This window comes from Neovison vison, chromosome 2 (assembly GCF_020171115.1).
Source record: "Neovison vison isolate M4711 chromosome 2, ASM_NN_V1, whole genome shotgun sequence".
In the NCBI taxonomy this organism is placed as follows: domain Eukaryota; kingdom Metazoa; phylum Chordata; class Mammalia; order Carnivora; family Mustelidae; genus Neogale; species Neogale vison.
Window position 1 is genome coordinate 21,370,690 of NC_058092.1, and position 14,188 is coordinate 21,384,877.

At 50.5% G+C, this 14,188-nt stretch overlaps 1 protein-coding gene, 1 long non-coding RNA gene and 4 other non-coding genes across 6 annotated transcripts; 1 reads left to right on the forward strand and 5 right to left on the reverse strand.

The window, feature by feature from the left end:
• Positions 1-264: 264 nt before the first annotated feature.
• Positions 265-3,525, reverse strand: LOC122899657. Its single transcript, XR_006383134.1, has 5 exons — positions 3,241-3,525; positions 1,735-1,833; positions 1,389-1,466; positions 988-1,035; positions 265-386 (listed from the first exon to the last, which is right to left on the reverse strand). It is a non-coding gene; the product is annotated as an uncharacterized LOC122899657 (long non-coding RNA).
• Positions 457-530, reverse strand: LOC122901648. The gene has a single exon (XR_006383638.1). It is a non-coding gene; the product is annotated as a small nucleolar RNA SNORD99 (small nucleolar RNA).
• Positions 1,229-1,361, reverse strand: LOC122901636. The gene has a single exon (XR_006383626.1). It is a non-coding gene; the product is annotated as a small nucleolar RNA SNORA61 (small nucleolar RNA).
• On the reverse strand, positions 1,570-1,700 carry LOC122901630. The gene has a single exon (XR_006383621.1). It is a non-coding gene; the product is annotated as a small nucleolar RNA SNORA44 (small nucleolar RNA).
• Positions 2,341-2,475, reverse strand: LOC122901615. Its single transcript, XR_006383607.1, has one exon. It is a non-coding gene; the product is annotated as a small nucleolar RNA SNORA16B/SNORA16A family (small nucleolar RNA).
• Positions 3,526-11,661: 8,136 nt separating the features above from the next.
• On the forward strand, positions 11,662-12,911 carry RAB42 (RAB42, member RAS oncogene family). The gene is made up of 2 exons (XM_044236346.1): positions 11,662-11,900; positions 12,448-12,911. Exons 1-2 carry the CDS (start codon positions 11,662-11,664, stop codon positions 12,869-12,871), a joined length of 663 nt encoding a protein of 220 aa, XP_044092281.1. The 3' UTR covers positions 12,872-12,911.
• The last annotated feature ends 1,277 nt before the right edge of the window (positions 12,912-14,188 follow it).

A 14,188-nucleotide genomic window follows, 5' to 3' on the forward strand; every position in this document is an offset into this window, starting at 1 on the left:
GTCTGGATTTATCCTAAAAATCTGCAACTCAGCTCTACTCTTATGCTGAAGGAAACCCGGGGGGGGGGGAGGACACAATGGGGTTACTGAGGTAAATGTCTTAGGTCACAAGAAACCTTCAGATATTTAAAGGAACACTTGTTAGGCTCAGCCTGAATTTTCAGGTTTTTTGGAGGAAAAAATATGTATAGTGGCAGCTCTAGAATAGGTCGTATTATCTGGAGAGGTCAACCTACTTTTATGAAATGACACTGTAACGGGAAATAGGAAAACCTACTTCAACTCTTTTATTAGTCACATGCCATGTGCCAACATTAACAAAAATACAGAGGTCATGGTCTTCCACCAAAATCTTTCAGCTTGCCTCTTCCCATGGTGTTTCTGTCCTGAAAAGGAAGTATAAGCCAGTGTGTTAATACTCCTAATTAATTAATGCCACCCAGGCTTTTTCTGAAGAGCTGGTCTCAGTCCCATATCCGCATTTATCATCCATAGATGTCCACTCAGATTAGGTTTCATCCTGGACCAGTCAGCGTAACCACGTCCCAAGCTAGGTGAAATACACTTGTTTCCACCCAACCCATCTCCCACACTCCTAGAAGGCGGCCAGTAAGATCCCATGGCTTGAGGTTTCCCCAAACATCAGCAGGAGCACAAACCACGACCATAAATGCACGGCAATCGGCCCTTGCTGCCCAACATGCAGGGCTTTGGCATCTGGTACCTTCAGTGTGCTCGTGGCCTTCCAGCAGGATGGGCAAATCTAAGACCCAGGTCACTGTGCACGTTTCTCTCCTGGCCATGAACAGCTAATCTGGCATCCGAGGAAGGTCAGGTGTCAAAGAGGTGTGGAAAAGCTAAGACTTGCCAGAGGCCTGAAAACAGCCTTGTATCTTATCAATTCACTACACTACTCGGGGTTCACAAGGCTCAAGCATTACTTGAAGCTGCAAGGAAGCTACGGAAGAAGTTTGGCAGCCAACTTACCCAACTAGATCCATAATCACAGATGAGGACAGCTGTACTGTAACACATCTTTACAAAAAAAAAAAAAAAAACAAAAAACACCAGACTCAGGAGACAAGAAAACCATGGGTATTTATCAAATACAGAAGTACTTAGTCAGCCACCACTACAACTCCCCAGAGCTTCACATACATCCTCCCTGTAAGCCGGAGATTATCCCAGTTTAATGGGAAGGAGGAAACCAGTTCAAAGAGAATTCAAACCCTGTTTGAAACTAGCCCACAGCCTATACACCAGACTATAAGCACCATGAGGCCAGCTTCAGTGCTCCTTTTCCTCCTCTTACGACCACCAAGACCAGCGTTCAGATCCGATGGGAAAGGGAGCCGGAGGGTCAGGCTGAATCCAGCACGTAACTGTACCTCATCTAAAGCACAGCAACAGCCCGGGAGCCTCAGACTCTTCGGAAGCCGACACCAACAGGGACACTTCAGGGCAATCTGGAGAAAACAGTGTGAAAGCTCCAAATCAGAAAGTCGATCAATATACCCATCAACATGAAGTTTATGGAAAACCGCCGGGCTCTGGTAGGAACACCCGGGCTGATATAGGAAAGGCGAGTGGCAGCCGCAGGTACTGTGCTGACCTGTGCTGTCAAAGTCTCTCCAGGTTGCTCTGGCATGCAGTTGGAGATCCCATGGCCACAGCCGGCCACAGCCCTTGGAAACATGCTGTATCACCCCACCAAGGTAGTTCCCAGAAACCTACCGGACACGAGGTGGTTGTGTTCCGTGTCAGTCACGACCCCAGAATCCTCACGAAAAAGCTCCACTTCAAAGTCCTCCTGGAATCTTGAGTCAGGCACAGCTGAGATGGGAAACAGTTGTCCTGAATAATCTTATTGTTCCCTTCCTTTGGTCTTCACAATTAAAGGTGTGACTGGCTTTTGGTACTGATGCCTTAAGCTTTTCAGTGCAGTGATCCAAAGCACTGCTGAGATCTGCCACTTGCCACTAGATTTGCCCAGGACACCTGTCCACCCCACTCCACCTTCCCCTACATGAACTAGTTCTTATTCTCAGCAATTTACTTCTCTAAAGTTTTTTTCCTAGCAACTCTATGCAAGACCCCACTAACAGGGGCACCTGGGTGGCTCAGTCGGTTAAGCGCCTGCTTTCAGCTCTGGTTTAAGTCCCACATCAGGCTCCCAGCTCAGCAAGGAGCCAGCCTCTCCCTCCGGCAAATAAAATCTTAAAAAAAAAAAAAAAAAAAAAAAAAAAGACCCCATTATCAGAACGTTTCTGCTAGCCTCTGGAAACCTGTCAGTTTTAATAAAGGACTCCACCTCTACCTCAGAAATGGCAGACACAAAGGAACTGTCTTTTCCTGAAATGTTGCAGATCAGTTACAGCAAACAGAACGGCGACCGTCAAGGAAAACTGTCACTCTGGGCTCCTTTTTGACCACAGCAGCTATGTGGAAGCAGCTGCAGCTTCGATAAGGGCCACAGGGCAATTTAGGTCCCGGGACCGCCCCAAATGCTGTCCAGGCTGACTCACCTAAAGCCCGAGCACTCCTGCCTAACTGAAATTCACGGGCTGAAATATACCGGAGAACAAATAAGAGAACAGGTACCACCGGCGCCTGGGTGGTTCGGTTGGTTAGGAAGTCAGAAGCCAGACTCTTATCTCGGACCAGATGCTGGCTCACAACGGGCATGGCGCTAACTTAAAGAGAACTGATACAGACTGAGCCTGTGCCCAACATGGGGATGAACTCAAGACCCTGAGCCCTGAGATCAAGAGGCGCATGCTCAGCCGACTGAGCCAGCCAGGAGCCGAGAACAGATATCCTATTACCAGGCTCCAATTACCACTTCATTTTTACTATATGCCCGAGTTTTAAACTATATTTCGTCTTCATAGGATGATTTTACTATCCGTTTTACCAGTAGCTTTAGACCAATTAAGCTACCTACTTAAGGTCGTCAGGCAATGTAGAATGCCAGAGAACGGAGATTCAAAATAGGATCTAAAAAACTCCAAGACGCGACCCCAGAAAACCCTACCCTTCTTAACCACCTGCATGGATTGCTTAACGTGCTGTGCAGCCAGATGACAGGTGAAATCACTTCCCCAAGGTCACCCAATAGGTAGCTTTAACAGACAGATTCCGTTTCAGATTTGATGGACACCACCTCGCGGCGTCTCCAAAAATTAAGCCACTTCCGGCCCAGGACTGCCCTGCACCAGGCCGCCTGGCCGCGTTACTCACCCGTCGCACTGCAGCGCAGGGATGCGCGGGCCGAGGCGGGAGCAGGTATCGCCCCCGCGGGCTCTGGCCCCTCTTACCGCGCATGCAGCGGACCAGGCCTTCCAGGCCTTGGTCCCAGCAGGCCGGGAGGCCCGGCAGCTCCGAGCCATACTCAACATCCCACAGCCTCGGGAGGCAGGCCTGGCGGGTGCGAGGCCAGGGGCGACGAAGCTACCGAGAGGTGAGAGGAGGAGAGCCGTGACGGCCGTGAACTACCGCACACCCGCAGCCCAATACGCCAGCAGCACCGTGGCTGGGAAAAAGGAAGACAGCCCCTAGGAGGGCGGCTTTTATAGGTCTCGCCCCACCCTGGAGGCCGCGCAGACAATTGGAGTAACACGCCGCGCAGACCACTGGGAGTTGTAGTCCGCCTGTCCTGCCGCGCCGGGAGGTGGATCCCGCCTCTAGTTAAGCAGGTGCGCACCCTTCCGCGTGTGTTTCGCACTCAGTGAACGTCCGGTACCGGGCCCTGTGCTAGCAAATGAAGCCGACTCGCCGTGCCTTCTGGAGTTCAGTCGGACTTCCAAAATCGGGAAATGACGCCGTGAGCTGCGATCAGTGCTCGGCTTCGAGCGCCGTGGGCCGAGGAGCAGCAGCGGCTGGGTGGGTTTGGAGAGGAGCTCGGCGATTTCCCGCTGGAGCGGGGCCCTTCGGCGAAGGCTTCTTAGAAAGGGAAGAGGCGACCGAGCAGTCGGAAGATGAACGCATTATTTGTTCAAGACTTCCCTCTTCCGCTAACAGATAAATTACTGAGCGGTAACTAAGTAAATAATGCTCAGTTATCTCGTCCAGTTTTCATGGTAACCCTGCCAATAGCTATACCCAGGTAACTAACAAGGTAAGGACTGGAACCCACAAGTCCACTGCAGAGACCACACTCCGAGAGTCACTGTGCCACGTGCGGAGTGGAACGAGTAATCGTCAGTGTAAACACAAGTAGTCAAGAATTAAACAGCTATTCGGTGTTTATCCATTAATTTTTATCCTTAATATACACTTTAAAAGTTGGTACTGGGGAATGCTGGGTGGCGCAGTTGGTTAAGCCTGTGCCTTGGACTCCCTCCTCCCCCGCCGCCCAGTCAAGCTCCCTTCTCGGTGGGGAGCCTGCTTCTCCCTCTCCCACTCCCTCTGCATGCCGCTCCCTCTGCTTGTGCTCTCCTCTGTCAAATAAAATCTAAATAGAAGATAAAATTAAAAGTAGGTACTACTATTACTCCTATTTTCTGAAGACAGACTCTGAGAAAAAAGGAACTTTCAGATGACTCCCAAGTATTTCTCCAGCCTCACTTTTCTCCTGAGCTCCAGACCTTATACGCTGCAGCTTCCGAGACACCTACACTTGGTCAATAAATAGGCTTCTCAGAACAGAGTCTTCCCTCCTCGACACCTGCTCTTCCCAATCTCAGTACATCCTTGAAGGGACCCTGGATTCTTCTGCCTCTAACATCCCACTTCCGATCCATCAGCAAGGTCCTGTGTTCTCCACCTTTAAGATGGTTAACACCTTTTCTTACCGCCTCCGCAGACTCTGTGATTGCTAACCCGCAATCACAGCAGCCTCCTAATTAGTCTCCCTCTTTCGGCCATTCTTCCCTATAGTCTGCTCTCAACACACCAGCCACGATGTTTAAAGACCAAGTTTTTAATTTTGACGAAGTCCAATATGCCTATTTATTTATATTTTGTGCTTTTTGTGTCCTAATTTAAAATTTTTTGCCTCGCTCAAATGCATTAAGATTTTCTCCTACGTTTTCTTGTAGGAGCTTAATAGTTTTAGCTCTTATATTTAGATCTAGGATTCATTTTTAGTTAATTTTTGTGCACAGTATAAGAGTCAAAGTTTATTTATTGCATATGGCTTTCAGATAGTTCCATCTTCATTTGTTGAAAAAGATTATCCATCTAATTGCTTTGGCACCTTTGTATAAATCAATTGACTGGAGCACCTGGGTGGCTCAGTGGGTTAAAGCCTCTGCCTTCCGCTTGGGTTATGACCCCCGGGCAGGGAGCCTGCTTCCCTTCCTCTCTCCCTTCCTCTCTCTGTCTCTCTGCCTGCCTCTCTGCGTACTTGTGATCTCTGTCTGTAAAATAAATAAGATCTTTAAAAAAATAAAAAATCAATTGACTATATGTGTAGGTCTGTTTCTATACTCAATACTACACTGTTTTGATTACTGTAGCTCTTTTTTTTAAGATTTTTTATTTTACTTATTTATTTGATAGAGAGCACAAGAAGGGGAAGCAGCAGGCAGAGGAAAGAGCAGGCTCCCCGCTGAACAGGGAGCCTGATGCTGGGCTGGATGCCAGGACCCTGGGGAGCCTGCCAGGCACATGCCTAACCTACTGAGCCATTCACATGCCCCATTATAGATTTTTAATAAGTTTTGAAATAGGGTGGTGTAAGTCATCCAGCCTTCTCTTTCTCAAAATCGTTTTGGCTATTGAGTCTTTTGCATTTTCATATAAATTTTATTATCAGCTAATTTGTATTTTTTTTAAAGCCTACTGGGATTTGGTATTGCATTAAATCTGTGGACTAATTTTGGGAGAACTGACATCTTAGCAATATTGAGTCCTCTCATCCTTGAGGATGGTATATCTCAGTTAAGTCATCTTTAATTTCTCTCAACACTTTCATAATTTTCTCTTTTTTTTAAGATTTTTATTTATTTATTTGACAGAGAGAGATCACAAGTAGGCAGAGAGGCAGGCAGAGAGAGAGGGAGAAGCAGGTTCCCCGCTGAGCAGAGAGCCCAATGTGGGGCTCTGTCCTAGGACCCTGGGATCATGACCTGAGCCGAAGGCAGATGCCTAATAACTGAGCCACCCAGGCACCCCTCAAGTTCAGATTCTAAATGGTCATTGCTAGCATAATAGAATTAATTTTTGCATATTAACTTGTATTCTTCAACCTTCCTAAACTCATGTATTAGTTTTAGTAGCTCCTTTTTAAATTTCTTAAGATTTTTCACATGTCTGTGAATAAAGACAGATTTACTTCCTCCTTTCCAATCTGGATGCCTTTTATTTCTTTTTCTTGTCTTATAGTATTAGCTAGGACCTCCAGTACAATATTGAATTAATAAGTTACATTTCGGGCGCCTGGGTGGCTCAGTGGGTTAAGCCACTGCCTTCGGCTCGGGTCATGATCTCAGGGTCCTGGGATCAAGTCCCGCATCGGGCTCTCTGCTCAGCAGGGAGCCTGCTTCCCTCTCTCTCTCTCTGCCTGCCTCTCCATCTACTTGTGATTTCTCTCTGTCAAATAAATAAATAAAATCTTTAAAAAAAATAAGTTACATTTCATCAAAATTAATAACTCTCGGGACGCCTGGGTGGCTCAGTTGGTTGGACGACTGCCTTCGGCTCAGGGCGTGATCCTGGAGTCCCGGGATCGAGTCCCACATCGGGCTCCCAGCTCCATGGGGAGTCTGCTTCGCTCTCTGACCTCCTCGCTCATGCTCTCTCTCACTGTCTCTCTCTCTCTCAAATAAATAAATAAAAAATCTTTAAAAAAAAATTAATAACTCTCACAGGGATCAGGAGAGAAGAATATAAAAAGGACATTAGGGAAAAAAATAAAAAATAAATAAAAAAGGACATGGAGAGGGATACCTCAGTTGGTTAAGCATCTGATCCTTGATCTCAGCTCAGGTCTTGATCTCAGGGTTATGAGTTCAAAGCCCACATTGGGCTCTATACTGGCCATGGAGCCTACAATCAATCAAACAAAATAAAGGACAAGGGGAAACTTTGGGGTGATATATGCTTATTATTTATATTGTGGTTTTGGTTTCATGGATGTACACTTACATCAAAAGTCATTACATTGGGCACCTGGGTGGCTCAGTCAATTGGGTGTCTGCCTTCAGCTCAGGTCTTGATCCCAGGGTCCTAGGATCGAGCCCCATTTTGGGCTCTCTGCTCAGCAGGGATCCTGCTTCTCCCTCTCCCTCTACGACTCCCCCTGCTTATGCTCTCTTGCTGTCTCTGTCAAATAAATAAATAAAATCTTTTTTTTTTAAAGTCATTACACTGTACTCTCTAATATGTACGGTTAGTTTACTGTGTGTCACTTATACCTCCATTAAGATGTAAAAATAGGGGCGCCTGGGTGGCTTAGTGGGTTAAGCCTCTGTCTTTACGGCTCAGGTCATGATCTCAGGGTCCTGGGATCGAGCCCCTCATTGGGCTCTCTGCTCAGCAGGGAGCCTGCTCACCCCACCACACATACACTTCCTGCTTCTCTGCTTGCTTGTGATCTCTGTCAAATAAATAAATAAAATCTTAAAAAAAAAAAAAAAAGATGTAAAAGGGCGTCTGGGTGGCTCAGTCACTGAGCCTCTGCCTTTGGCTCAGGTCATGATTCTGGGGTCCTAGGATCAAGCCCCGCATCCAGCTGCCTGCTGGGTGGGAGGCCTGCTTCTCCCTCTCCCTTGGCTGCTCCTCTGCTTGTGTTCCCTCTCTTGCTGTGTCTCTGTTAAATAAAATCTTTTAAAAAAATTTTTAAAAAAGATGTAAAACTAAAAAAAAAAAAAAAAAAAACAAAACAAAAAAAAAAAAAACAAGAAAAAATTTGTATTATTCATCTGCTCCAAAATCTCCACTGACTTTACAAGCCATTTGGAATAAATGCTGAACTCCCACGATGGCTTCTGAAGCCACATGTGATTTGGATCCTCCTCTTCTTCTCTGCCCTCATCACCCACCACTGGCTTCCTCATTCATTATGCTCCCTCACCCCTTCTGCTCTGCTTGAACATACCTTGCCTGATCCTACCTCAGGACCTTTGCTCATGCTGTTCTACCTGGAATATTCTCTCTTGATATCACGGACACCCACACTTCTCACTCCCTCACTTCCCCTGGTTTTCTGTTCCAATGTCATTTCAGAAAACCCTATTTTGATGTAGCATCCTGTCACCCTTCAAGCCATTATCCTGCTTGATTGTTATTTATAGCACTTACTGCCTTTTTTTTTTAAAGATTTTATTTATTTGACAGACAGAGATCACAAGTAGGCAGAGATAGGCAGAGAGAGGAAGGGAAGCAGGCTCTCTGCTCAGCAGGGAGCCTGCTGAGCAGAGAGCCTATTACGGGGCTCCATCCCAGAACCCTGGGATCATGACCCGAGCCAAAGGCAGAGGCTTTAACCCACTGAGCCACCCAGGTGCCCCAGAAACTGTGTCTTTTTATTTTCACTGTTGTGTAAGTAAGTGCCTGGTATGTGAAGTAGCATTTATTGAAACAATTACAAAGTAAATGAATGAATCAAACTTGGCCAAGGCTGCATAGCTAGTAAGTGGGGGTCGGAACTAAAACCTCGATTTCTCTCATGCAAATGCGCACAACTTGCCTTGCTGTGTTGCACGGCGGCACATCTCCTCGGGATTCTCTTGCGAGGTGGGCACCAGGATTTGCTGGAGGGAAAGCAGGGTGGGGAGGGAGAGTCTCTTACCCCACCCTAGTCACACAGCGACTCTCGGGCAAGGTCAGCTGACATCTGGATTCTGGGGCTAGCTGCGGAGGGCAGGCACATGACCCTAGCCCACGGCGGGAGCCTCCAGGAGAGGAAGTTCAAAGATCCCAGTGCTGACAGTGCACTGCCCACGGGTGCTGACTACAAAGGCTTCTGGGAATGCTGGGTTCAAACTGCCTTTCAAGCAGTTTCATGCCTTTGTCCAGTGGCTCCTGCCTGGAGTGCTGTTCCTCCTTGAACTCCCCAGCTTTCCCTTGTCCTGGGAGACCCGGCTTCAGAACCACCTCCCGCGCAATGTCTTCTCTGGGCCTGTATCTCCTCGAGTTCAGAGTCCAGCCCTCTTGTGGGATTTGACTGGCTGAATTAATGATACCCACTTTCATTCATTCCTTCAACTATAAATATTTACTTGGTTCCTGTTTTGTGCCAAGCACTGGGCATACCACCATTGATTGCTGCCCTCAAGTGACCTAGGAGGGAGACAGCTGTCACAGTGAACAAAAGGGCATGTGACCTCACTGGCCAGTGAGAGGCTTCCTGCGGCACAGGGATCTAACCTAAGGCCTGTAGTAGGAGTCAGCCCTTTGAAGAGGAGAGGGGGAGTGTTCCTGGCGGAGGCCTGAGAAGAGGAAAAATGTGGAGCATGGCTGGGGCTCAGACTACCGGTGGTGGGTAAAGAAGGGGCTAGAGGCATCCATAGGGACCTGACACATACACAAAAATATTTTTCCAGCTACACAGAGTGAAGTGGAGAGAATAATTCAATTGAGGAATCAGTGGGGAGGGTGGGAGTGGGGCAAACTCTTAATTTGGGCAAAGTTGGGAGGAAGGATTCCTCTCCGAACACACACCGTTCCTGAGCCTCCTCTCTATCTCCTGTTCCTGGAGGTAGAGGACAAGTAGAAACACAGGCCCCTTCAGGCTCTACCACACAGGCGACCAATGACTGATATTACATGGAGACCTGTTAAAATGGCTTCTTCTTTTTTTTTTTTTTCCCAAAGATTTTATTTATTTATTTGACAGAGAGAGAGAGATCACAAGTAGGCAGAGAAGCAGGCAGAGAGAGGGGGAAGCAGGCTCCCGCCAAGCAGAGAGCCAGACTTGGGGCTCGATCCCAGGACCATGACCTGAGCCGAAGACAGAGGCCCCAACCTACTGAGCCACCCAGGTGCCCCTTAAAATGGCTTCCTATTGATTTGTTAGGAGTTAGCCAGAAGAGGGGCCCCTGGGTAGCTCAGTTGATATGACTCTTGAGCTTGGGGTCATGAGTTCAAGCCCCACTTTGGGTATAGAAATTACTTACTTATTTACTTATATACATACATACATATATCCACTTTAAAAAAAAAAGTGTGAAAAAACCTGGGCCTTCTCAGATCCTCCACTTGTCCTATCAGACACAGAAATAGCAAATAAGGTTCTGGTCTTGGGTAAACTCGGCAGCTAGTCTGTCTTCCTTGTTGAGTAATCTCAGATTATCTCTGAGCCTCAGTTTCCTCACCTGTAAAAATGTGCAGAATAACAACATCTTACAAGGTTGTGTGAGAAGAAATATATGATGATTTGATTCTAACAGTGAGGATTTCACTTCACCACCAATTTGCCAAAAACAAGTTAAATTGGTAAAATCCACCACAGTGGAACAGTGAGATTAAACCAACAGATGGAGTTGTTTGAGACCAGCCAGAAGCCGAGCCTTGATAACTTGGATTTCCAGAAGGCCTGAGTGGAGAGGGTAGACTGGCTCTAGGAAGCAGATGTTCCGGCCTTACCCTTGCCACCAACCCACAGGGACCTGACCACTGTGTCCTGGTCTTCTTGGTACTTGATTTGCCATCCCCCTTTGTGGCATCAGGGGGGTAATGAAGAGTGAGACAAACTCAGATGTGAGTCTCAGCTCTGCTCTGTGACCTGAGACAAGCCTCAGTCTCCTCTGCTCTAAAATAAGCACGCGATGGCCCTCTCAAAGCTGTCATTCGGGCGGTGTGAAGAACTGACCATCGGTCCTCATAAATGTTAGTTGTGCAGGGGCGCCTGGGTGGCTCAGGGGGTTAAGTCTCTGCCTTCTGCTCAGGTATGATCTCAAGGTCCTGGGATCAAGCCCCACATTGGGCTCTCTGCTCAGAAGGGAGCCTGCTTCCTCCCTCTCTCCCTACCTGTTGCTCTGCCTGCTTGTGATCTCTCTGTCAAATAAATTTAAAATTAATAAGTAAATAAGTTAGTTGTCCAGGCCACAGGCCAACTGCACTCCCTCTGGAATCGCATTTATCTTTGTCTGTCGGGCCTCCTACCAGCCTTGCTGGCGTCCCTCTGTGGGCCCTGAGGCCCCGCCCAGACAGGTGCTGAGGCGGCGGGGGCGGGGTGGGGGGAGCGGGGAGGGGGGGGTGGGAGTGGGAGGACGACTGTTAAACATTGAAGCTGACCATTGAACCTAGGCCCTGAGAGGCCCTAGGCCGGGGCTCATGGATCTCCGGGAAAGCAGCACCTGGGTGGGGCGGTAAGGAACGGGCACCTATAAACCATCAGCTTTCTAGAGTGGTGTCTCCAGCTCCAGCAACAGGGGCCCGATCTGGGCACTGCCCGGGGAGTGGGCTGGAGACAGAAGCCCGCCGGCGGAATGAGGTGGACGGTTCATCTCGGGCCAGTGCGTGTTGGGTTCTCGTCCCTCACTCGTCCTCCTCCCCACACTGCCTTCTTTAATCTGCCACCCCGAGAAGTAGGGGTTATTAGAGGACGAAGTTGGGGCCCCTAGGGAGGAGAGCACGTGCCCAGGTGTCTAGCGCCCCGGGCCGAGGGGCGGGGCCAGCCGGCGGGGCGGGGCGGGGCGGGACGGGACCCGCGGCTGGACTCGGGAGGCCGGGCGGCTGCTTGCCGGTCGCTGCCTGGACCGCGACACTGGGGCCATGGAGGCGGGGGGCTGTCGTTACCAGTTCCGGATCGCGCTGCTGGGGGACGCGGCCGTGGGCAAGACGTCGCTGCTGCGGCGCTTTGTGGCGGGCGCGCCCGGGGCCCCCGAGCCCGAGCACGAGCCCGAGGGGGCGCCCACGGTGGGCGTCGAGTTCTACAGCCGCAAGCTGCAGCTGCGAGCCGGGCCGCGCGTCAAGCTGCAGCTCTGGGACACCGCGGGCCACGAGCGCTTCAGGTGCGGCCCGGGCGGGCAGAGGGAGCTGGCGGGCGGTTCCCGCCCCCCGCCCAGGGCTCGGCCTCAGTGGCCCAGGTGCGGGTCTGGGGGGCCCCTGCCCTGGTCTCTGGCCCTCCACGCGGAGTCGTTCGTCCCACAGATGCAGCCGGGTGGGCCAAGCCCCCTGAGCCAGAGGCCTGAGTCCCGGAGGGATGGGTGGCCCGGCTGCTGAGCGAGCCCACGGGAGCCAAGCGGGAGGTGCCAGGGAGATGGGAGTGGAAGAGAGGTTTGGGGTGGCCTGGAAGGAGCGTAGGAGTCTGCCAGGCAGAGAACGGGAAGCAAAAATCTGCCATCAGGAAAACACCCCGCTTCCTCTCGAATGGAGGAATGGTCCAGAGAGGATGTGACTCGAACTTGCTCCCTAGTTGAGGTGCAGCCAGTCTGTTGGGGGAGAGACAGACGCTCAGAGCAGAGAAACACTGGGCAGTGTGAAATGAGCTGTGGGGCTTGTGCCTGTGGGTGGGCCTTGCAGGCATAGACCTCTCCCAGCTCACTGCCCCTCCTTCAGGTGCATTACCAGGTCCTTCTACCGGAATGTGGTGGGTGTCCTACTGGTCTTTGATGTGACAAACAGGAAGTCCTTTGAACATATCTGCGACTGGCACCAGGAGGTCGCGGCCACTCAGGGCCCCGACAAGGTGATCTTCTTACTGGTTGGCCACAAGAGTGACCTGCAGAGCACCCGTTGTGTCTCGGCCCAGGAGGCGGAGGAGCTGGCTGCCTCCCTGGGCATGGCCTTCATGGAGACCTCTGCCAAGAATAACTACAATGTGGACCTGGCCTTCAGCACCCTTGCTGACACCATCCAGCAGGCCCTGGAGCAGGGGGACATCAAGCTGGAGGAGGACTGGGGGGGTGTCCGGCTCATCCACGAGACCCAAGTCCTCAGCATCCCCCCGAGGAAGCAGCCTCCACGTCCATGCCAGTGTTGACTCTGGGAGGGAAAGGATTAAAGTAGTGCCAACCTCAGAAGTGCTGCTGGGATGGGGTGTCAGTATCTTTCTGGTGAGCAAAGGGCAGGATGTATTTAAAGGGTTAATATAAACAGTATCCTAGCAGTCACACCTTCTGGATTTGGGGGTTTCAGACCTCAGCCCCTTTCTGCCAGAAAGCTCTGAGAAGGCAGGTGTGCAGCTTTGTGTCCTCCAGCCTGTTTCCTCCGTTGTCAGTGGTTCTCATAGAAGACCCATGCCAGGGGGGTATGGGGGGAGGGTGGGTGGCGTGGGTGTGGGGGACATGCTCGGCCAGAGCCAGCCAATGACAAGAACTGTCCTCAACATTGTTTCCCATCTGCCATTTCTGGCAACACTCCCAAGCCTGGACGCTGAGAGGCACTGAGTCTGGACGCTGCTACACAAGCGAGGACGGGTGGGGAATTTCAGGGCAAGCCTACCTGGGAGCCTCCTTCAGTCCTCAGACTTGGATGAGTCTTAAATGTGTGCCCTGAAACTCGGGTTTGTTGCCCAGTGCCCCCACTCCAAGGCTGGGCACTAGATCTGGATCTGGGAGGCAGGGATGGAGGCAAACGGAGCAGCTCCTAGGTTGGGTATATAGTGGACACTGTGATTAGCCACCACGATGTCCCTTCAGGGCTGCGGAACTCACAGCCTTGTACCCTCACCCCTACATCCCCCCTCCCCCAGCTGCTGGGAGAGCCGCCAATGAAAGTAGGCTCAAAGCCCTGTCTGGGAACTGCCTATCCCTCAGGGCTGCCCACAGTGTTGATTTGTTGAATCTACTGGGGTGGGGGAGCGTTGAAAGGCCTGGCTCCCTTGCCCCAGCTCTGACGGTCAGACCCAGCTTCATCACTCTTCATGGGCTGACTGAGGCCATTGTTCTTAAAACATCACAGCTAAATTATCCCTCTGCTCAGTCTCCTGTCCCTCCCTTCCTCCCCCAAGCAGGTATTGATCTCAAGAATCCTCTGATCAATGTCTGCTCACTAATCCTCATCTCAGAAACTGCCTCCTGGGGAACAGGAACAGCTAGGCAGAGAATGTCCTAGGGCAATCAGGGAAGGCTTCCCAGAGATGGTGTTTATGTTGGTAAGAATCTCAGCAGGTGTAGAGGGGGGTGCTGTTGTGGTAGTGGGACGTGGGACGGGAAGGGCAGGGATGGCTCCACAGCAACAAAGAGCACAACCACTTCACTCAGTGACCTGGGGACTTAGTCTCAAGATTCCTCCTCAGTGTCGTATGACTGATAATCCCTTCTCTCTAGGGTTCTTGGGAGGTTTCCAGTCACGGTGG

What these genes read in the sequence shown, in the direction of transcription:
- RAB42 (XM_044236346.1), top strand. Translation starts at nt 11,662, where the DNA reads ATGGAGGCGGGGGGCTGTCGTTACCAGTTCCGGATCGCGCTGCTGGGG. An exon ending in GCGGGCCACGAGCGCTTCAG is followed by an intron (nt 11,901 to 12,447) that starts GTGCGGCCCGGG and finishes CCCCTCCTTCAG; the next exon opens with GTGCATTACCAGGTCCTTCT.